Source organism: Micropterus salmoides, unplaced genomic scaffold, assembly GCF_014851395.1.
Source record: "Micropterus salmoides isolate LMB-PRFRI ecotype aquatic unplaced genomic scaffold, ASM1485139v1 Ms_hic_scaffold_1, whole genome shotgun sequence".
NCBI lineage: Eukaryota > Metazoa > Chordata > Actinopteri > Centrarchiformes > Centrarchidae > Micropterus > Micropterus salmoides.
In genome coordinates this window covers 18,668,039-18,692,365 of record NW_024040040.1, presented here as the reverse complement: position 1 = coordinate 18,692,365, position 24,327 = coordinate 18,668,039, and the positions used below count along the sequence as shown (strand labels likewise).

The window sequence follows — 24,327 nt, the reverse complement described above, 5'->3', positions numbered from 1 at the left end:
CAAGGTCTCACTTCTGTTTGCCTTTTCCAATTATCAAGGTGTGACTGTGGGCTTCCATGATCCCCTCCTCCCTCCAATATAATGTTAACTATACTGAACTTGAAGGGAAAAAATAATTTTCTTGTGTTTGTCAGGAAAATTACAGGAGTTGAATTAATTATCACTTACAAATTTCTCTCCTGGTTCTATCTCTGTAGGCCTAATCTGATGCGAACACTGCAACTTTTGTTGTTGGACATCATTGTAAGGACTTTGGGTAAAGTGATTTAATGAGGGTAGAAAACGCCTCCAAACATTATCCTGGGACAACACTGTCCTCTAGTGGCTGTTGTGTGTGTTACACACAATGCAAGATGTCCCTCATGTCAGAAAATGGATTATGACAGTCTAATTTATTATCATCTTCATCCCTCTGACCCAATATTTCAGAGCTTTAACCTGATGTCCTACTGACAGGAAGGCCCGCTCACACTCAATCTACTCAATCCTTCAACATATACACCAGCAGCCAGGCAGGCCTCTTCTCTCCACTTTTGTCAAAATTGATTTATCAATTATGATAAAAGCAGAGCGGGAGTATTGGAGTATTAATCACAATGGGATCTGTTAAATCGATTAGGAAAAATCATTTATAATGACCATCTTCAAATTAAGGATTCCAATTATCCTCCCGGATGGAAGTAATTGGAAAGATCCACATCTGTGATTTTGAGAGGTTTGAGTGACCACCTGTCAATCATCTTTCTGTGCATTCCTACCCAGATGTTTGTCTATTTACTGTGTATGGGTTCTTATTTTCAGTACATTTTTATATATATACCTATAAAAGAGGTTCCTGACAAGGTTTCTGTAAAAAAAATCTTCCTTAAAACTGGTATTATGTCAGCACAAGAGTAACAACATTGACATTTATATGCATGTGGTGCAGAGTACTACTCTATGCCAGGGCTGGAAATATCCAGTTCAAGTAGAAGTAACTCAACAGTGTAAAAATACTCCTTAACAAGCAAGGTCATATATTCTATATCATGAAGTAAAAGTGTTAAAGTGCAAAATAATTCAAGTATGGCTCCTGCCAAGAGTCTTTATTATTTTATTGGATAATTTTTACTAATGCATTACTGTTAAAGCCAAATTTAAAGGTTGAGGTAGGCTCTAGTCTTACCAACTTTTGATTGATTATAACAATGTATCATTTAAACTGTTAAATGTGGTGAAGTAAAAAGTACAGTGTTTCCCACTGAAATGTAGTGATTTAGATGATTATAAAGTTGCATAAAAAGTACCTCCCCACAAACAAGGTATACCCACACAGGTGTTTTCACCTATGTTGCCTGCTTAAACCTCGGGTTAGGACAACGTGCACCTTTTAGACTGTTTATTGGTACATTTAGTTTGATGTAATTCCCATCACGGCACTCCCCAGTCACAACTCAACTAGAGTTCTGTAATTAGGCAGAATAATTGAAATCACCTGTGTGGAAGTGCAGGGCCTTTAGTTATTTGAGTATATGTACAAAAAAAGTTATTTACTTTCCACCCCCACCTGCACGTGCACACAAGAAATTCTTAAGCTGAATATTTCTTTGTCGGAAATAATCAGCTCCTGAGATGACTAAAACTTGATTGGCTTATTAACGAGGATAAAGAAATTTGTCTCAGTGATGAAATTCAAGTGTCAACTCTGAACTGTCAAAACAAGACCTATATAAACTTATAGTTTCTCATTGATTTCTCACAAATACATTTCAAATGCACTCTAACCAAGAGCATTATATGTAGAGCAGATGTCCTGCTGGTGGCACTACAGGGAGGGTCATTATTTCATCATATTTATTGCTCCATAAGGTTGTTAGAAGAAAACTCTAAGAAGCCTATGAGCATAACAAAAGTCCACTTCAGTGCCTTGTGGAGGCCAGACTGGAGCCAGTACCCCAGGCCAACGCAGTTGTAATGCATCCCAACCTTAGAATACCAACAGTCTGTGGCCATTGTCTGGAGTATGACTTCATTGCAATTTTCAATACAAGATGCTCATCCTTGGTGAAGCGGTACATTTCAATAAACTATATGTAAGAGGGAATGACAGCTAAACATCAGATTCTGGAAGAATCAGGAATCTTGTTTCTTTTATGCAGCCGTATCCCCTGAATACTCCGACCAACCAGGATGAAGAGGAGGCCAGCCAGCAAGCAGAAGAAGACAGCGACGGGAGCCAGGAGGAACGAAGGACCGTGCTGGATGCTGAGGTGGAAAGAGGGGCAACTGGAGATTCTCTGATGCCGGGCAAACTGCTCCAAAGTGTCCAGGACCTCGACCCACATCAGATACATCACCACCACAGCAAGCAGGCACAGACCTGAGAAAGGCAGTTTCCGTTATTGCAAATTGTTACATCATTCCAATGCAAAATGTTTGCAAAACTTGGCTCAGAGTCACATGTATGTGGAAATGTTACAATTTATGCAATAAATTGGTGTGTGTGTGTGTGTCCCATGTGAAAACATTTTTCTTCTTTTACTAGCCACAGAACAAACTTTATAAATATTTATACTATATGTTGAAGTGTTAGCAGATATACAGTGTTCATTTGTGAGATATTGCTTACCAATCACCCAAAAATGGATGTAGTCCCTTAAAATAGTTAAAGGGACTATATGTAAGTATTTCAATGAAATTAATCAAATTTTCATTGCCTTATTGTCAATGGGCTCAAAACTCACTTAGAAATGAAGCACACGCCTGTTTTCTCCGTTGCTTGCATCAGCCACTATTCTGCTTTTAATGTGAAGTGTCCGGGTCGGATTCAGCTCCATGCGCGCTCCCGAGCCTCTCTCAGACTACAGCAACAACACGGCAGCTAACGACATGCAGTCCACTAACACCCTAAAACAACTGGCTCCCAGCAAAACACAGGCTCCACGTAAGGATACAAAACAACAATAAAGGTTTATGTGCTGAAGCCCAAACAGGTTCAGATGATGTCGAGTAAGAACAAAGTGAGCATTAGTAAAGCTGGAGAAACACAGAGAAAGTCACGTTAGCTCGCAGGCTAACGCCGAGCAGTTGCTAATGTTATCCGGTGCAAAGTTATATAACGTTAGCTTTCTATGTTACTTCACCAACTAACGCGACCTATGTTACTATCCTGTGTAAATCAACAGTGGATTTAGCCTGCAAGAAAGGATGTAACTGTAAAAAGCAAATGTGGATCGATTTGTTTACTAATGTTAGCCTACAGTGATGCAGCCAGGAGCAGCCAGCTAACGCTACATTAGCTCAGACCTGCTTCATAACGTTAAGTTTAGGTTAATTGTGGTTTTTATATACAGTCTATGGGTTTTACCAAAACGTTACTCGGTACACAGCTTCTCCACCTCAGTCGCTGTAACTAACGTGACCCACATAACATAAAACACTGCAACAAAACGGCCACAACAACCCAGAGGAAGAGCCATCCACTATCACTAGTTACAGTAAAGTTACTTACTGCGGTCTAACGTTAACTGTCATAAAGAGTGACACCATCTAGTCTTATTATCCAGTCCATCTCACTAACCGTTTCACTATCATCCAATACATGTAGCTGTGCTGACATTGCTGAAAGATACACAGATAATAAAGATAGTTACTGAAGTAGCATGTCACGTCGGCTAAATGCAGAAAATGTACCGTGATCATGTAACGAGCACGGATTAGTTCAACCTGCAGCTGATAAAACTATTACTGTAGCGTTGCAGTGGGAGTTTACCTGAGTTTCCAGCTCTGTCTGTTCTCCCTGCCTGCCTATAGCCGCTGTCACTCTTTTCACTTTTTTAGGGAGTATTGTGCCGATATGCGGCTGGCTGCGCTGAATGAAGTAACGTTACGGAGCTGGTGTTGATCTGCCTCTGAGACGGGACGGGAAAGTAACAGAGCCTGAACATGTCTGAGTGAAAAGCCACAGCCTGCGTGCTGGTGTTCCTGCGTTTATTGTGGTATTTCTGTATGAAAGCAGTTGTGTTTCGGGTTCTGCTCGCTCATAAGTTCAAGCGAGCACGTGTACGAGCACACACCTGGTGTCAATCTTAAAACCGCACCACTAATGGCCGCTGAAAACTACATAATGCCCCTTTAAAGGAGACCTATTATGCTTTTCCACATTTTATGACTTATCTACAATGTTATAATATTGGATGTCATGTTAAACATGGCCAAAGTTTAAAAAATTAGGTTAAATCATTTATAAGAAATCACTATGAGCAAAAACCTCAGGTGTCCTCCTGTTCTGAATGCTCTGTTTTCAACTGCTTTTTCGGCTCCATTCTACGTAATACCAGCCAGACGGAGTGATTTGTTCATGTTCACGCATGTGTGAAGGATCTTGGACTCTTACGTTCACTCGTCACACGGCAGCTGCATGGGCTCCGTCAGCACAGGAAACAGAATTGATTAGTTCACGACTCTCAACTGTGGGTCTGTTTGAGTCGTTCATTTGTCACGTGACAGCTCAGCTACAGGGCTGGGGTAAGCAGGCAGCACAGGAAACAGAATTGATTAGTTCACGACTCAATTGTGGGTCTCTAGGTCTGAGTCGTTCATTTGTCACGTGACAGCTACTGTGGAGCAGGAATGAACGACTCGTTCACCGCTCACATGGGTCCTCCTCAGTCTTTTGTTCACTCGGCAGGCTGAGTGACTGCCAGCGCCAGAGAATGAGAGGTAGGTCGGCTGTCAGGTAACAGTCACTGGACTGACATTATATCTAATATCTATTTTGTGACATTTAATAAAGCATAACGTTATTACAGCCGCAGTAACTTCAGTCCTGCTAGTGTTTAACATTACAGCTAACAGCTGATGAGAGTTGTTGTGGGTCCGCTCCACTTCAGAGCCCTGACAGGGTTCTACCTGGAGCCGAATTAACTCAGAGGTCGTCTCCTCTCCAAAACAAACGGACTCAGTCATTAAAACATTAAAACACAGCCACGTAGCAACGTTAGCGTTAGCCCTGTAAACAGCTAACAGCTGATCCAGGTCCGCCAGAGAACGCAACATAACTTTTCCTTTTTATTTACCAACAGAGCCGTGCTGTTGTTTCACAGCTCGTGACTGGTGAACAACCTGCAGTGTTTGAGAGCGATATGCTCATGTGTGTTTCTCTGTCTGCAGAATCCGGACCTGATGTGGCCCATTCTGCGTCCAGAACTGCCAAACTGCTGCGTTTATATGTGTTTATTTCTCTGTTCCTCTCTCTGTGCTGGAGTTCTTTAAGAACTTGGTGGCTTGATCCAGATTATTATTAAATTGGTTGAATTTTAATAAGAATGTGTTTATTCATATAGTGTATTATGTAGTTGTATTTTGTTTGTCTTACTTTATCACTGTCATTTTATTGCTCCTTTGTCCTTACTCTGCAGGACAGCACAAAACCTGCAGAGCCGGAGACAGTTACACAGCAGGTAATGTTTTCTTTGCTCAGAGCCTTTCATTCATTCCCAGAGCACAAAACTTCTCATTTGTTTTATAGTGGCTGTGTGTCAGTCTTCAGTTTTTTATTATCTGTGCATCAGATGTAAATGAAAGATTGTACCTTAAAAAAACTTTTAATTATGTGAAATTGATGTCACAATTTTGCTCGAGCAGTCTTGAAAACTTACACGTGGACCTTGAACTAATCTTTCTGGGCTTATTTTGCAACCTCCCTCACAAAGACAATAATTGGAGGCAAATGTTGGCTCACACACAATGTGCTCTTTGTGTGGATGTTAAGCAAGACATTTGATTTATGGTCAGAGACAGCAATCGCTTTGGTTTGGCAGACATGACGCAGCAGATGCGCCTGGATCTGTTGTGACTGAAGATATTGATAATGGGTGATGGGTTAGCAATGTTTCGAGGTCAGATTCAAGATTACTGTCAACTTTGTTGTAACTTGTTGAAAATTATCTCTACAATATGGAAAATGAATTCTGGGAAATCTTCCCACCTTCCCCAAGCACCAAATTACTGGTGAAAGGAAACCTCGGGGGGGGAGGTTCAGCCAAGAGCTTCAACAAGGGCACTAGAAGAAACCCCCTCCCTGTCTCAAACTTTACTGAAGACAATTACATTTTTTAACCTAAAATTAAAAAAAAAATAGGACACACACAACCACCAAACATGTGGCGGTACTGATTCTACAGGCCTCAGGGGAAAGGTGCCTGAAACACAGTTCCCAACCACATAATAAAATAAAAAATATCCCCTTTGTTTCATTAAATATCCCCAAGTTCTTTAATGAAACAATGCCTCTTCAAAAACAAACCAATGCTTCTTCGATGGCCAACAAAAAGGTAAAAAAAAAAAGATATGGGGTAGAAGGGTTTTTTTAGGCACTAAGTGGTTCTATATTCACTCTGTGCTAAGATCCAGGAAACTCAATCACTTTCATAGTAGACAAGAGACACAGCAAAGAGGTCTAAGAAGGTCTCAAAGGACAGAGCTTCAAGCTGACTATGTCTGGGAAAGTGTGTGTGTGTGTGTGTGTGTGTGTGTGTGTGTGTGTGTGTGTGTCTGCACTACAAAAAGGAAGGTTCAGAATGCATCAGACTGCCTGGGGGTGCAAGTTCGCACCTCTTCTTATGCCGCATTCGAGATCGGTCAGAACTGGGATATTTCCCAGTTGAAACTTCTGACTTCCGATATCAAAGCGTTCCAGGTGCATGATGGTGCATGACACCGAAAGTGAACGAAAGCCATGGCTGACTGTGACAAAGTGTACACACAGTTGCACCCTCAGCAGTGTTTTAGGTGTTAATTAAAAGGATGGCAGTTTAACTGCAACAACTGACATAAATAGCCTATATGTTACTAGCTACATCAGTTGGTAACCCTCAAGTCAGTATTACACTTCCTAATGTTTTTAACAATAACCTTTATGCAGAGAAGATGACTTTATGAGATTCTTTACTGTAGCCAGCTACCTAATATACCTAACATATTTCTACATCAATGTATGCAGAACAGGTTTTACTATATGATCGTATGTATTATTTTAATTTAAATACATGCAAATATACTTTTTGTTGCCTTTTAGTTTATGGTTTACCATTTACAGTGTGTGCTTCCATGGGCACTGACATTGTTTTGTGACGTAATTCAGCTGCTACTCCTGAAGTCGGGGTAGATATTTTTTCTCCAAGTTCACAAGTAGGAAGTCTGACTTCAGGTGGCGTTCCAGGATAGTTTTTCTAGTGGGAGGTTGGAAATTTCCCAGTTCCGAGTTGCCTAGAACGCAGCATTATGCCTTCATTGGAGACAATCGGAGTTGTCACACCTTGATTGGCCAGGAGGCAATCCCCATGCTGTTCTCTATCACTGCTGAGGAGTCAGAGCACCGTGCTCCGAATAATCCTCTAATCAACCCAGGGTAATGTTGAGACTGAGCCAGACTTAATGGGGGGAAAAAATTATATAAATAGCAACAAACACATAAGAAGGACTGCTACACAAATGACATCTAAATCGTGCAGCCATTCAAAATACGAAAAAGAATTAGAGTCTTGAGTCGAAATATTTCAAGCAGCTTGATAAGCTTCAGTGAGGAGTTGCAACAAGCTGACTGCAAAACATGATACCTTCAGACAGTGAAATATGATGAAAGCAACTTAAGAGGAAATATTAGTGGAAAACTGGAAGTTAAGGGGTTAAAGAAGCCACTTTGGACGATCTAAAGATTACAATGTCCAAAATGTGGTTTTATTTGAATAAACAAATATTTTGGGGTTCAGAAAGTATGATGGTAATCTGAAGCCCTTTAAACTCTGCTGCAGAAACCCATCAGGCATGTGTTTCATAGCTGGACACCTCATTTCCATTATTACTACATAGCATGCATTATTGTGTTATTATTATGTTTTTCAGCAGCAGCATGTGTAGCCACAAATGCAGGCAACACTTCATTTCATCTTCTAACCCTACTGATTTTTTTAAACCAAGACATATCAATAACAAGGAGGTGTAGTCAACTGACCCCCAGCTGCGTCCAGACTGGAAGAGACTCTCCACTTTTGCATTACTGCACTAAAGTTTTATTTGTGTACAGATGAAATTTTCCATGAATGTCACTTCTGATCTCACACTCAGATAAAACATTTTCTGAACTGGCTGACTTCTATGTAACGGTGATTCTCTGTGTCCAAATAAATTTAATCAGCAAGGACGGTGGCCTTTGTAGACCTTTATGAGAAATTCATGGATACAGCACTTCAATGTACGTTTATTAATTTGTCATTCTAAAACACGGGGCTGCACAATGAAATTCAAGTTGAACTTGAACTAAAAGGGTTTTCAGTCCATCCATTGTGGGTCTCTGCCTGCTCATAGATCCTGAGACTTCATCAATAACCGTCTCATAAATTTACCTCAAAAGCAAATGGGGCTTTGGTTCAGGGTAGTTTCAGGTCCAATTCGTGATTCTTATACAAGTACAAAAGTAAAAAATGGCACATGTAATTTATAAACACAATGAAAAATTCTAATATACGGTATAATGTTTTTCTGTACACAAAGAGGATTCTACTCAACAGCAAACCAAAGTTCTGTCAAATGAACTTCAAGCTGAGCCTTATTCAATATAAATCTTTTGCATGTAAGTGTGTAATTATGTTTTATTATAGCATGAAATATTGTATCTTGTTTTGAAAGGTAGAAAGGGACATGCTCAAACATATAGCCTAACTTTGAGTGTTTCTATAATATGCTATGATGTGTTAGAGTTTGATGTGTGCAAAGAAAAACATATAATAATTAAATATAGGGTGACGTCAGCTAAAATGACTCACTTTTTGGTAAATGACTAAAAAGACCATCTAATTAGCAATGCATGAGATGAGATCTAATGATGTTTTAATAAATTGGCATGGGTCTCTTAAACATTTATTTGTAAAAAAATATATATATTTATTAAAAAGTATAATTGTTTTGTAATTATAAGAATTTGAGTATCAGCATGTTGCCTCTGGCCTATTTTACATGATCTCAGGTAAATTGGGCCAGCTGTTTAGGTTAATGTAAAGAGAGAACAACACAGTCATTTTAGCTGAAATCATTAAAATTTGTGCAGGAAACTTACATTATTGTCTTAGGTGTGACAAAGTAACAACGTCTTAAAAACATTTCATGCAATAAAATGTTGTGTGTGCGTTTTTGCATAGTGGTGTCTTTGTGCTGGTTTTGTGTGTAAAGTAACTTAATTTTTTTTTTTAGGTTTTACATGGATAGATACGTATTCACCTATGAACTTGTTTTGTACGCTCAATTTCTTTATACATTTTCAGTAAGTGTGTGTGTGCACGTGGCCCATTTTAGCTCGCTGGTTTAGCAAGCTAAAAAAGTATCTAAAATTACTATTTTCACATAAATCTAAGTTTCTTTACAAATTTTAACTATTTGTATTTGAAAGAGCATGCAACACATCTTTCATAAACATTTTGCTTTGTTGGTAAGGTTACTTATAATTGCTTTAGTGATGAGTGAAATTTACTATGTCAAGCTCATTTTCCAAAGGATTTCTCTGATGTACTTCATGTAGGGTGTGCCCTGCCCACAATAGAAATCTCAGACCAATCAAAACTATTTTTACATGTAAACTAGTGTTGTAGCAACAATTCAAGATCAGTATTTCTGATTGTGAGTGAGTGCTATAAAGCTCCAACCTTATTTGGCCCATTTTACCTGAAGGCCCATTTTAGCTGACTTCACCCAAGATGTGTTCCTGGTGAAGCCAGGAAATGACTTAAAACTTTTTCTTTGCTGATCTGTCCTCACCTCCACAAAGTTGAAGGGCCCCACCCACTTTATAGAGTTTTTGATTGGCCAGCGGGCCGGCACAGATAACAACAAATCCACCAATGACGGCGCCCGTCAAGCCTGAGAAGAGGAAGATGCTCCAGAAGGTTCTAAAAACTGAGAGATGGGGAAAATGAGGCCTCATAAAAGATCATAATGTGAAAATAAGTTATTTATAGGAAAGAATAATACCAACCAATGGCAGAGTGGTGTTCATACGGTTCTGTGGGTAAACCGTGTGGCTCCACCCATGATCCAATTGGCTCATTAACAGGAAACGGGAAGAGGAAAGCGGCCTGGCAGACCTTTGATGGTGGTTGGTTTGCTGAAAGAAAGGAAGCCACTATGATACTGTCGTTTTGCAAAAACACACAGAAGTCTGACACAACTGTAATGGGAAGGTTCTTACAGATCCACAGGTCCCATATAGAGTATTCATTTGAAAGAGTCAGGAAAGAGCACCGCCAAAACAGACCCTCATGGAAGATCTTCACACCATGTATAGCCTGATAAATCACAAAACCAACTATGTAATACATTTGAAAAATATGTCACTGTAGTCATTAAATGGTCTGTATTTGGTTTCGAAAATGTGTGTCTGTAAATAGGCAGTGTTTGGTTGATGATTGTGAAAACAGTGAACCGCAGCCAGCAGAAAATTAAATATTGTGTGCATCAATAAAATAAGAGTCAATAGGGGACAACTACAGAGTACACAGGTATTAAGGAGTGCTCAAATAACTGCACAACTAAAGAAGGGCTGACGGAGTTTATCGCTGATCTTAATCCAAGATTTTGAAGAATAAAGTAAAAAAAAAATTCCGTGAAAAGATTTTACTTGGTTGCAGTGAACAGGCAAGAGTCTGTCAGTGATGTGGATGAGCATACGTTTCAAAAGTGAATGTCTTTCAAAAAATACGCTAACTCTATGCTACATGGAACAATTATCAAAACATGCACATATAATGAACAAGACATATGCAGTGGTGGAAGAAGTACTCAGATCTTTTACTTAATTGAGTGAAAAGACAAAAAAATCTAAATCATATCTAGATTTGGTGTGACCACCCATATCCTTCTAAACAGCATATATTCTTCTATGTACACTTCACGGATTTTGTAAGCATGTTGTCAGGTGTATGATTACAGTATACTAAACAGGTGCTGATCATCAAGTGAAACACAATCATGAACTGAAACAGTTGTGTAGGATGATTACAAGTGTGTGAGGAATAGTACTATATTTTATTAGATTCTAATAAGTGATGCATTTGTGTGTTCATCACTTTAATGTTGCAGCTGGCGAAGGTGGAGCCGATTTAAATTAGTTTTTATAAAACTGGGTAGCTTTTGTTATTAAATAAATGTAGTGCAGTAAACAGTACAATATTATATATTTGAGTATAGAGTAGCAGAAAATGGAATGGAAAAATATTATTTCTGGATTTTTTAAATAAATATAACCACAAAAAATACCTTACCCTTGAAGCATTACTTTTTCTCATATCACTTAATTCCTGAAATCTATTTTTGCTTTACTGTGACAATAACACTGTATTCTTAGTTTAATGTATTTTTATTTCCTTTTACGGTTATTGATTTTATTTTCCTAATTATTCTGATGCATTTCATTGAATATCCTCTTTGAAATTATCTTTACAAATGAACTTGTCAGAAGTGCTCAGTTTGAATACCTTGGTGCTGCCCTTCCTTTCGCTCAGGCTACTTCCTCCATAGCTGTCCCCTGGCTGGCTGCAGGACTCAGCAGCCAGCAGCCAGTACTCCGTCCCACAGGAGAGCAGTGTGAACAGAAACCCCGTTGCTCCGAAAAACAAAGCTAAGAAGAGTAGCACCTTCAGCCTCTCAGCAGCAGACATGTCTCAGTCCGTTTGTCTTTCTATCCAGACTGTTTGCTGTAGCTGCAAATCTGCACTTCCCCTTTTCTTCAGCCATTTTGCTCTCTTTGCTCTCTACAGCATTTCATGTTAAATGATTAGAATTATTATTTACTATTTGGTTGAACTGTACATCCATGTGTCCATTACTCTTCTGCTGCAAGAAATAAGTGACCACCATGACAAACACAAGCCTCTGGACTGCACTTCACTTGCCTTACTGACCAATGAGGTGCATGAAGTGCTTCAATGAAAATAAACTCTTGCATCATGTGTTGGTGAGTTTCAGGGGATACAGTTACAGGGTTTTTTTCACTCACACAAAAATAGCTGTGTTACGTTGAGAATAGAAGCCAGAGAGATAAGATAATCATGTTATTCTTGAGAGCACAACTTGAGAAACAGAAATCACAACAGTAGAAATATCTCCTTGGCATTTATTGGAATGCCAGCATTGAAATCCAGATTTGGTACAGTACAAGGCTATCCAGTATAACTGAGATCTAGGCAACAGTGATGGTCCAACAACAGTCATTCAAACTGCATGTTCATATATTAATATGATTTTTTTTAAAGACAAGTTGAAGACAAGAGATGATTAATACACATAAAAGGTGAAAAGAAAGCAGTGACGATTAGTCACAAAGCTGCAGGACAAAAGAAGACAGGACTTAGTGAACCCTGGGAAAAATGATTATAACAGATTTTTTGTAAATGCCTGACTTTTAATGTTAACAATCTAAATTCAAATGTATATTGCTTCCAGGTACTGAGGGACATTTCAAAAAAAGAGACGCAAACGAGAAAAGTAAATCAGGAATGGTCAGTACGCCTGGTGATTGTTTTTTTTCTTCTAACAATGTCCATGCCTGCACCTGTTTGATGACTTAAAGGACCAGTGTGTAGGATTTAGTGGCATCTAGTGGCAAAGTTGCAAATTTGCACCCAACTTATAACCTTTGGTTCTTCCCTTTTCCAGCATTTGGCAGCTTAACTCAAAACGACACTCTCTAGAGCCAGTGTTTCTTTTGTCCATTCTGGGCCACTGTAGAAACACGGTAGTACAACATGGCGGACTACGTGGAAGAGGACCAGCTCCCTCTTCAGATATAAAGGGCCCATTGTAATGTAACGAAAACTATTCTTATTTTAAGGCAATTATACACTAATGAAAACATATTTATCGATGTTATATTTCTGCCAGTATCCTCCTAAATCTTACAAACTGGTCCTTTAATGACCATAAAGGTGTTTTATTCAATGAGGCTTGTGGAAAATGACGTCTTGCTTCTTGAAACAACCATTATTTTATATACCATCGCAAGAACCCAACCCATATACACAGACAAGTGCATTTATACAGGACTCATGTTGATTAATTACATATTACGACCCTGTGAGGATATAAGTACATAATATACGAGGCACGCAGAAATGAAAGATTTATCACCTATTATTAATCTACTTGCAGTAAACATTTTATTTGAGGATCCTTTGGGCTGAGTCACCTCTTTCCTCTAATTTGTGAGGATATTGCCACTCTTTCGGCAGTTTGTTTGGTCCACTGTCGCTTTCCATCCGAATGAACAGGTTTGTCGGAGCATCCGCGCAAAGGCTCATGGGACTTTTACAGCATGTGAGGTCTTGTGGCGCTTCCTCCTCTTTCCTCAGCCTCCGCTCCCTCCACACCCCACCCTACGCCTAAGACATGACTCCGAATACGGGGTTGTGGCGGCAGATGCTCGGCCCAATCTCCTCGTAGTCTTTCTTGGTGTGGCACACCTGGTAAAACTCAGGCTGCCAAAACACAAATAGTCCTGGTTAAAAGTCATTCATCCCCCTTACATGTCATAGTTAGTGTGTACTGTGTTTAGTGAAGTGAAAACTCTCAATAAAAGAACATTCAGAATTTTCAATTATTTGCTGGTGTCAAAAATGTTTGTAAAAAGCTGCAGAGAGATGATTGTGTGTTGTTAGAGATGCTGAGAGCTCCGTTGTTAATACTCACAGTAGATGCCAGCATTGATCCTCCAAACCACACAGCGTACCTCTGCATGTGGTGAGTGATGACTTGCACGTCGATGGGCTTGGGCTACAACAAAAGAAGTTAATTTCATCAGTAGTAAACAAAACCACTTCCTGTCTTGTACAGGCTGCAACATGCAGGGTTCGTGAACATTTTCAATTCACAAACTTTCCAAGAAGGTCGACTTCAAAAGTACAGTTGGTGGATTCATCATCGTCCTCCCTCCATTTCCTCACCTTCAGTTTGCCGCCACTCAGCTCTTCGCTCATCTTCAGTCGTGCGTCCACAGTCCGCTTGAGGTCCCTCTGCATGCGTCTGCCAAAGTCCCTGAACATAGTGGAGCCTCCGGAGAGCACGATGTTCTGCGACAGGAGGAGGTTAGACATTGACATAAACAGGCACAGACACTAACAGTGACAGTAATTGGAGCAGCTGCGGAGGCATGCGTTTCCGCACCTTGTACAGTGGGCGTCTGACGTCAATGGGACAGTTCTGGATAACTTCGTCCACCACCTCCGAGATCGGCTGGGTGAAGTCTGGGTTGGCAAACTGGACAAGATCAAATAGAAAAAGAATTCTCAAAAGTCTCAAAAATCCGCATGATACCAGTACAACACACTACCTACTACTACTTTCCTCGTTTATACACTGCAACTGAACTATCAGAAATACATTTTCCATTTCACCAAACATTTTTAGCAAAACAAAAAAGTGATGATTTCACTTTAAAATTGCACAATTCAAGACACAATTGATTTTAAAAGGTAAGGAATTTTTCACTCGATATGACAATTTTCTTAACAACTCTGCAGGCTGTTGCTGCACAACTGCCATTTAAATCCAGACAAACTGAGGCTAGTGGTGGTGTCCAAAGCTACACTGTTCCTCATTTACTGAAGCAGGGAGCTGAAACGTTACACTGCATCATCTAGCAGCAGCAGCAGCAGCATGAACAGAACATATCCAGGGAGGGTTCACACCTAAAGGTCCGGTTCCTAATTCGAACCAATGCTAGGATAATAAATTGTTTAACATGTCCAAATGGTCCGGTTTGCAAAAACTCAAAAAGTCCAGAAATTGTACACAAAAGCCACGAGGTGGAAATGTCATTAGATTATTGGTCATACAGTCAGCAGGTAAGAAAACAATAAATCTGTCCAAATTTCTACCTGGATAGGCTATTTTACATCATGGAGCACATACAGGTTCATGTTGGTGTTGGTCTGAGTGCATATCAGCAGACTTTAGAGGGTCACACATACGAATGTCTCGTAAGACTAGCATAAATAATTTAATAATGCAGGCATTTAGAGGAAGAAGCTCTGCATCAGACTGTCTTATCACAGATCACTTCATGACTTGTTCTGTCATACGAAGTGTACCAGTGAAGTACGTAGGCCACAATTGCAAACACACAAAAAAACGTTGGCCCCCATGCAAAAGACTAGTAAAGGTCTATCATAAAAGCAGCTTGTGTTTACAGAAACCATATGGATCTCCTTGAATTAATTAATGCATATAGATTCCTACATACTACACACATAAAAAAGTTCAATATATCAAAAGGTGCCGACCTTTTATCAAGAAATATTAGCTACACATATTATAATAATATACACAGTAATTTTTCTGTTCTATATATTCATACTGAAGATCAGGTGAGCGTGAGCCCTTCTGCTCAACAGGAGGTTTCCGTCCTCCCTGAACAAGGTCGGTGTGAACCCCCCTTAAAAACGATGTATTATACCTCAGGGTGGAAGAAGATCTCAGGCCCCAGGAAGCGCTCGTAGCCGACGTCGATGGTGAACTCCTTCTTTGAGATGGCGTTGATGCCCGTGTACTGTTTGATCCACTTGGAGCCATCTGTGTCGTACTTGTTAAACTCCTTCACAAGGTCGGGGCAGACGTAGCTAAACCGTTCCTAAAAAAACAAAACAATAAAAGTACAACTTTATGAGGATACAATAAAAAATGTTGTGTTTTCCCGGTGCAGAACAAATTAATAAGTTACAACAAACTGTTGTCTTTTGGTATTTATTAAAGGAAGAAAGAAACAGAGGAGTACACACACACACACACAAAAAAAAACATCTACCACCTGGGGCAGTATCATAACAATTTCACAGATGTTCATACACACACATAAATCCTGGCATGGCCTAGTGGACAGTATAATACTAGAGAATGTGACTATAAGTAGATATATGTATATAGATGAAGTTTCTGTTACCACATTGTGGAAATGCAATAAGACGTAGCACTAGTATTTATGAAGCACTGTTGACAACAATGTGAATGGAGACCAAAACCAAATGTAATATAAAACTTTTGGTTAAATATGTTCTGACCCTTTAAAGGCAGAATGTTCGCTGGAGGTGAACATGTTTTTGTTTAAAACTTGAAGTGAGTGCTATGCTTCTGTAGCTGCACTGACCTCTTGTGGCCAGGCTGAGCAATGCATGACAGGCATAGCTAACATAACCAGTACCATCTGTTGAAGGTGTCGCGCTTCCTTTTATGGGACCTTCTGTGTGCAGGTTACAATACAGAATCAGAGCATGACTGAAAATGTGAGAACATAATATCCTTAAACTGACACAACCTCTTTTTGATATTTGATCCTGTGTTGAGGATACCTCAACAGTATCACATACAAAGCTGCACCAGGTTAACTTCTTTGTACAGGAGCAAGATATTGGGTGGAGTATCAATTGAAGAGTTTGCAAAATATGATGTTCTTTAAGTCTTGTCACTTTGCTATAAACTAGCTTTTAATGTTTCTAAAAGATTTCAAGAACACTGACCTTGACAGCTTTAGCCGTCTCCAGGGACTGTTCAGGAGGTATCCCCACCTCTCGTTCCCTCAGCAGCTGTTGGGTGAAGTATGTGATGTCTCGACCGGCGATGGGGATGTGCTTAATGCAGCTACCGATGACGTAGCCTTCAGCCTAGAATACAAACTTGCATGAGTTCGGGGGTCGAGAACGAGGAATAGAGAAAAAACATCATGCTGATAGAGAGACACTTACCACTGGGATGACGTGTGTGACTCCATCGCCACTGTCGATCACAGTCCCTGTCAGCGTCCGTTCTCCCACCTGTCTGGATGTCCAGGAGGCAGCCAGCGCCAGGACAGCCTGATGCAGGAAGTCATAGTTTTAATTTAAAAATAATGCTATCGTAAAGAGCAAGGTGAGATCATCATGGCCAAGCAACTGCGGCTGAAACTTAAAAAAGGAGAAGTGAAAATGTGCATTTCCTCATAAAACCTTTTAAACACATTACATTCTGAGAGAAAGAGCGAAATCTAATTTTATCTACAGCCTACACGTCTGGCTTCAAATGTTTTAACTAGTTGAGAGTGCTGTGAAATTGTAGTTTAAGGCCAGCTATAGTAGTTTGTTTATTCACAATTTTAGCCACTTCGTTTTGCATTTGCACAGTGTTAATTTCAGGTGCTGGGATGTTTTGGAAACTTACCTGAACAGCGATATAGAGACCTGGGACATTGAATGACTCAAACATGATCTCTGCTGTATACTCTCTGTTTTCCGGTGTGTTGAGAGGAGGTTCTGTCTGGGGGGGTGGAGAACTGATGAGAACAACTGTAAACCACTTTTCAACTTTAATTTCTAGTAAAGGTCAACACATGCTACAGGATACACTCATTATTGACCTGCTTTCCTATTTTGAAATCTCTTGAAAGTAGATATTTCTTGGCAGTACAAGGTGTGGTCTTGGCTTACATTCTTTTTCCCCCTCAAGCCGCAATTTCAGTTTTTGTGTGTAAATTTAGTAAAAAAAAAGACAAGACAAAGAAATAAGAATCACTGCCTGATCCTCGCCTGAGGCTTTTAACTCTATTCTTACCAAAAGAAAGTAATGGTCTTCAGGTTCTGCCCGCAGATACTTGAAGATGATCTGCTCCATAAATCTCTCCATCAGGTCCCAGTCTTCCACTATCCCGTGACGGATGGGCCACTGGAAACAAAAGAGGGAACACAGTGCAAAGGTCAGTCTCTTGTTGAAGCCTAAAAAGAGCCTCCGACCTGACTCCCTTCCGCTTTCCTGCCTACCTTTGTTGCATATGAGGGTTTTTCGATGGCTTCATCCCCGATGAAGAAGTCCAGGTCATCAACACCCCTCATCATCCTGCGCTGGGCCTGGTCTCCGACCTTGGCCGATTCTTTGATTGCAATACCTAGACGTGATCAGAAAATGTGATGATGTTTAATTCAGTCCGAGACTCCTTCAGCTGCGCAGTGATAAGAGACGCTACAGGAAGTCATTCCCACTGCCCACTGCAATTAAAATCTATGACTATCTAGTAGTTGAATGAATATATACAGCACATTTGTTAATCATATTTAATTTTTTATTTGTTAATCTACCTAATGCTTGTTTGCCACACACCTCACATTTTTTGTGTAAGTTGTGCGTGTTTTGTTACTGTAACTGTTTGTGCATTTTATTTTTGTAAACCGATGCAAATTGTAACACTGCAATTTCTCTTTGGGGATGAATTCAGTACCTACCTACCTATCTATCTATCAGATGCTCACTGGATGTAGACTCAGAAAGGTTAAAGAAAGATGAGTTTTTATTTTGGGCTAGACAATTTTTATTTATCAACAAAAAGACCTACCACTGACAGAATATAAACTTAAAGAAACTACGAAATATTTAGAAGATGTCGCATGTATGGGTTATTTTTTTATGCTCGGTAATTTCCTAAATCCTGTACTTTATAGCAATTCTTTGTCCAACAGGAATAAATAGTGGGGGCTTTTTTCAGCTCTGGATTAATTAACAGTATATGGTGTCCAATTGAGTATTTACAGTCAGCCCCACAATACACATCAACGTGTTTAATAATCATCCAACCAGCGGAACTTCAGAAATGCAGGACATCTTACCAAAAAGTGCAGTAAATTATATAATGTGCATAACAAAACAAAGTTTTTCTCTTCAGGGAAACTTTTAAACTTGCCTTTATCTATAGCTAATGGTAGTGTAACTGAACGCAACTGTGCACATAGAGACCTTTGACTTTTGGTTAAGTTTTGCTTCACATTCAGCTGTTTTTCATGAGACAACATGTCCCTAAGAATGTACAATCTTGTGGTACGTTGTCTAGCTGCTGACTGTGTCCCTGGACTGTGTGGTAAAAGGAAGTTGATCTGAAACTGTCATCTTGTGGCAAATTGTTAAAATTAGATTCCTCATTTAATAGTTACTTAATTACAAACACTTACAAACTATAATAGGGTTGACAATGCAAAATGGTACTGTATGGTAACCGTTGAACAATTGCATTATATATTTATAAATGTTATTTGTATAACACAGTTATATACTTAAACTGAAATGAAAAATTCTACTTAAAATGAGCATAATGTGATTAAACCTAATTTGTTTTGAGACGTGTTTATTTACTTACATGATGGTATGATGAACTGTGGTTCTGTATTTCCTGCATAACCAAGCTTTGTATACCTAAAAGAGGAACAAAATTAAAAGGTTTAGTTACAGTTGCTCCATTTTGGTAAAGTGTTTTGCTGGAAACTACAAACAGGTAAACAGGTACTTTAACGGAGAAACAGCCAAAATAATCTGGATGATATGCTTTCTGCTATGAGGAATGTCCAGGAAGTAACGTTAGCATCAGTAGCTAGCAGCGGCTAATTCCAATGATAAAGTATTATTCACAATAAAAGCATACACAGTAAAATAGTCTGGCACTTTGGTGTGCTAATTTCTAGAACTTACTCTGGTTATACACTCAACATAAGAATAAACAAGTAAACAAATGCGGCTAAGTAACGTTAGCACCATTCAGCCTAGACGGGGCGTTAGCTGGAAGTTTGACAGCCTCTTATGTGGGCAATGGTAACCAGGCTAACGCTAACTAGCATTCTGTTTTTGTTACTTACCCCGTACCACAGTCAACAACACAAGCCGGTAGCCGACCAGCCATGCTTGCACTCCTTTTATCTATCTACAAGCAAATAGATCAGGCGCCCGATGTGAACGGATATCTTAACAGCAACTGATTTAAATCGTAGCAGCCTGAATGAATAGCAATCACGACCGATTCAGGAGCTTCCGGGTTTGGTTAAAATTTCTTCTAGTGCAGAGTCAGCAGCTACAAAGACACAATACTGCCCCCTAGTGCATGGCGACTGTTATTGCATCGAGTATGCTGTTTAGCCTATTCTTTATTTGAATGTTGAAAATAAGTGTAACATGTCCTTAATTTCAGTTGTGTTTTGGAAAAACAGTAAGATTTAAATACTTAGAAATTGTATTTGTCACATTCAAACAACATGTGCAGGGTTATGGTTAGTACTCTTAAGTTAGTACTCTTTTTTTTTAAGTGGCACAAATATTTCCCCAGTGCAACAGTATTTTTAGTGTCTTAAGTTCATGTGTGTTCAGCGCTTTTATGTGTATGACACAGAAAATAACATAACTAACAATATCATTAAAATATCATTATCATAAATTTGAATTTATATAATTTATACTCTATGTATTGTATACACATACAATTCAATTAAAATATATATTTTTTAGTTTACAATGTCAAATACAATGTTGCAGGAATTTTCCCTTTTTACATTGGTTTTACACTGAACAAAAATTTGAACCAACCTCATATCACCATGCTGACTCCAGCAGATGATATTAGTGATTTAGGTGCCATCAAAGGCCAGACAAAATGGTCCTTACCCTCCACAACTGCATGGAGGGCCACTGATAAAGACAATACATGAGCAGGAAAGAGCTTTAGGGCTTGATTCTGGCTTCAGAGCGCCTTAGCACATTAGAGCCAATCCCAGAGCCTGAGAACATTGGCCCTTTGTCCCCAGGCAGACTCATCACTCACACAAAAGACTCTTCACCACACCGACTCTCCTAGAAAAGCCCTTGGCTCTGCTGCTCCTGATAGAAACAGTTCCTATTCTCTTTGCTGTTGAGCCACTTGATGGAAACTCTCTATCAAGAACTGCGGGTGAAACAATTTGTTTCAACATTGTCAGTGCTGGAGCAAAGATTTGCCAGGAGCCCACTATGAAAGAAGGACTTTCCTTTTACATCACTAAGATGAATGGTACAAAACACAAGGCTTTTGTCCTATCTTTTTAGTAGAACTGAGCAACAACATCATCTCATAATGACTGTAAAACACTAGAATTGGTCTTATGAGGTAATTATTCAGACCAACTGGCAAGTCACAATGAACACAAACCATCCATCCATCGTCAACCGCTTATCCTGCGTACAGGGTCGCGGGGGGCTGGAGCCAATCCCAGCTGACATTGGGCGAAAGGCGTGGTAGACCCAGGACAGGTCGCCAGTCCATCGCAGGGCCACAAATAGACAAACAACCACTCACGCTAACACTCACACCTAAGGACAATTTAGGGTCACCAATTAACCTAGACCACATGTCTTTGGACAGTGGGAGGAAGCCGGAGCACCTGGAGAGAACCCACGCAGACACGGGGAGAACATTCACACACCTTCATTGAACACAAACCTTTATTTTTAAAGATCTTACCCTTGTGGGTTAACAAAGTGCCTCAGGAATAAAAACAAGTTAACTATTAAATTGAGATAAAGAAATATAAATCTTGAGGGGAAAAGGGAATTGAAATTAAATTGATTAAAGATAAATTTGGAGTAGTAGATGTTCAAGAACAGTAATTTAACAGATAGGCTATTATAAAATTGCATTTCATCTTATCTAATCCTGGTGAACAGATTTTGTTAAACACTTTAAATAGCTCTAGTTTTGTGCTCATTAAAGTGTGACTGTGTGTCTTTTGCCAGATAAACTATATTGTTCTCTTTCTCTGCTATGGCCTCACTTGGTCCCGTAAGTAGCTTAAGGTGGCTAGCTAGCTGGGTCAGTGTGCTGACTTTTCTTTTTGTGCTACTGTTCCACTACATTTTACCATTATCCTGTAATTGTCACTTGTGGCTACAGTGCCTGTAATTCAGCAAAAAGTTACAAGAAAACAAAACAACAACAATAATGGTGACCAACAGCTGTACAAGTTGTTGTAAGTTAGTTTACAGAAATAACTCGTAGGCCTATGTAATATAGCCTAGATAGAGCAAGTGATTTAGCACTTCTAGATATTAAAGTGAGACTAGACTATTGAAAAAAGAAAGAACCCAATCTCAGTCTTAGAAATCAAGAGTTGATTTCATACTCAATAAACCCAATTGTTCACCCCAGGGGATCTGCTGCAACATGCTTTTGGTGGCTAGTGTTAGCTATTGTTAGCTGACTTTTGGCTCAGTAAAACAGATATTATTGAGTCAGTTTGCTAACTTTATGACTGTTCTCTACTTGTGTGATTGCTAGCCGCTTGTGGCCACAGTGGCTGCTGTTCTGAAAAAGTTATGCTAACTTTGACTGTTCCTAGCAAACACACTGGTGATTACATCAGCTAGACTTATACATCCCTCGCCACTGATTGGTTAGGGAGAAAGAAAACCAATTAACCTCTCCTTCCAAACAGTATTTGGCTAAGGAACACAATGTTATGCTGAATGAATGAAGTGAAACAAAATGGCTGCTCCAACCTCAGGGACCCACCACAGGTAGGTCACCACAAACTGCTTATATGCAAACATGTGCTGTCCAAATCCAGACGGTGACTTTATTTTCTACATGCGCTCACAAGTGTAATAAATTCTCAGTTTGATATCAGTTTTGGATTGTGTGAAAACATGTTTTTTTTTTACCTATGAAGGTGTTTTAAAGGTATTCAAGGCAAACCTGAAATCTGATCCTGATATTCAGGTTTTGTATTCTAATTTCACCTCCTCACCTTTCTCTGTCATTATAAAATCAACTGACAGCAGTTTCTGAAATTGCTTTACATGCACATTTACTGTGTGCCACTGTTTTGAATACTAGAGGGCACCAGTGCTCTCATTTTTGAGAAACAACGGAGACCACTGATCCTGAACCAGTCACTTACTTCACTACAAACTGATTTATCTCAAGCACCGGCTCAGTCGCTTTTACTCCTCCTCTAAATCTATTAAAACATCCTTCCTGAAATGGATTAATCAGAGTAACAAGGATTTTTACAGCCATTCTTCAAGCCAGTTCTCTTTTATTTCGCTGGTTCTTGCAGAAGTGCAATGTTTTAACACTAGTCGCAGATTAATTTCCCCTTTGCACCACTGTAACTTTGGGGGGGGGGTAATTGTGTTTACCTTTGTTTATGGGCCCTACTTACTGGAATGAAGATTTGTGTTAGGGCACCAAAGTGGATTGGAGTGAAAATAAAGTCTGGTGGAGTAGCTTGATCAGGTTGACTGCTAAGTCATCAGATTTAGGATGATTACATAAGCTATACAAACTTTCCTCTGGCTTGGTCTTATTCATATCCAGTGTAATATGTTTAATGGTATTTTTAATTCAATAGAATTTCATTTTAATTTAGCAATTTAATCAATAGCAGAAATAGCCCTATTGATGTTTGGGTAATACATTTGATTCATGAATAATCTCTAATGGATTTAAGTGGACTATCTCAGATCCATTATAACTATAGGCTATACAATGTACACTATCTATATAGATGAACTAAGGGTAATTGACTCTCTAGAGGTTTCTGATCTTACTGTCCCCCTGCTAGTCCTCCTGAAATAATGCCCGCCCACACCAGAATAAATAATTCTCCCCTCATTTTCAATACTCTTAGCCTACACAGTAAACAACGTGGACGAGTTGAGGTCCCCCGTCAGCTGAAGTATTTCCACTACCAGAGCCCTAATATGAGTGTGTTTGCGCACACATCATTAGAGAAAGGCAGAGGTGGGCCTTATTATTTTTAATAATCTCCTGTTTTTGATGCTCCTTAGTCCCAGGAGATTTGCAGTCGGCACTTCCCACCTCTGATCGCCAGTCCTGACTCCTTCCAACTCCACCTCCTCTACGTCCAGGCCTTAATGATGCTGCATCATACTGCCGCACCCTCCCACTGAGGCTTTTGCTTTTCAATCAACACAAGTGTGCTTTAACACCATCATTTATTGACACCAAAGTCATCTGATCACTGTGATGAGTTGTCTTACATGCTAAAGCAGATTTCTCATCTCCATGCAAAATGATTGTAAATTTGACCGTGGACTGCAGGAGAGGCGGCTGCTCCATTGTGTCCAATGCATTGCTGCATTGTTAGGCACATCATTGATAATGGTTACTTGCAAACACTATTATGGCACTATTATGATCAATCATCATAGCCCCAACTGGACTATCAAGTTCTGTCTTGAGCTTTAGAATAATTCCAGTTTCAATACTAACTTAGCAGAGAAGGAGCTATTTTACATGCTGTGTGTTTTTGCTGGGATGTTAAATAGTAACAATACATGGCTGAGGCATCTGCACATTTCATTTAAATTACCTGACTTTTACTGGAATCTGTTTTTTTATACAAGACAGAAGCAGCCCTTGTTAAAACCGGTGTAATACAGAGTGGATTATGTCTAATCTGTATTCTCTGCTCATTCTGACGAAACCTTAATCTCATTTTAGGCTTTTATCTGTTTCAGTGCAGGCTGGTG

The 24,327-nt window shown here is 39.5% G+C and overlaps 2 protein-coding genes across 2 annotated transcripts; both read right to left on the bottom strand.

Moving 5' to 3' along the window:
* Positions 1 to 1,070: 1,070 nt before the first annotated feature.
* LOC119904801 (transmembrane protein 182-like) lies at positions 1,071 to 11,974 on the bottom strand. The gene is made up of 5 exons (XM_038721483.1): positions 11,505 to 11,974; positions 10,220 to 10,316; positions 10,007 to 10,135; positions 9,790 to 9,927; positions 1,071 to 2,359 (listed from the first exon to the last, which is right to left on the bottom strand). The coding sequence occupies exons 1-5, from the start codon at positions 11,685 to 11,687 to the stop codon at positions 2,097 to 2,099; spliced, it is 810 nt and encodes a 269-aa protein (XP_038577411.1). The 5' UTR covers positions 11,688 to 11,974; the 3' UTR covers positions 1,071 to 2,096.
* Positions 11,975 to 12,128: 154 nt separating this feature from the next.
* Positions 12,129 to 19,847, bottom strand: LOC119904789 (actin-related protein 3). The gene is made up of 12 exons (XM_038721473.1): positions 19,665 to 19,847; positions 19,172 to 19,227; positions 17,808 to 17,932; positions 17,602 to 17,712; positions 17,212 to 17,307; positions 16,761 to 16,868; positions 16,536 to 16,679; positions 15,479 to 15,652; positions 14,188 to 14,280; positions 13,968 to 14,093; positions 13,714 to 13,797; positions 12,129 to 13,502 (listed from the first exon to the last, which is right to left on the bottom strand). Exons 1-12 carry the CDS (start codon positions 19,706 to 19,708, stop codon positions 13,407 to 13,409), a joined length of 1,257 nt encoding a protein of 418 aa, XP_038577401.1. The 5' UTR covers positions 19,709 to 19,847; the 3' UTR covers positions 12,129 to 13,406.
* Positions 19,848 to 24,327: the final 4,480 nt, after the last annotated feature.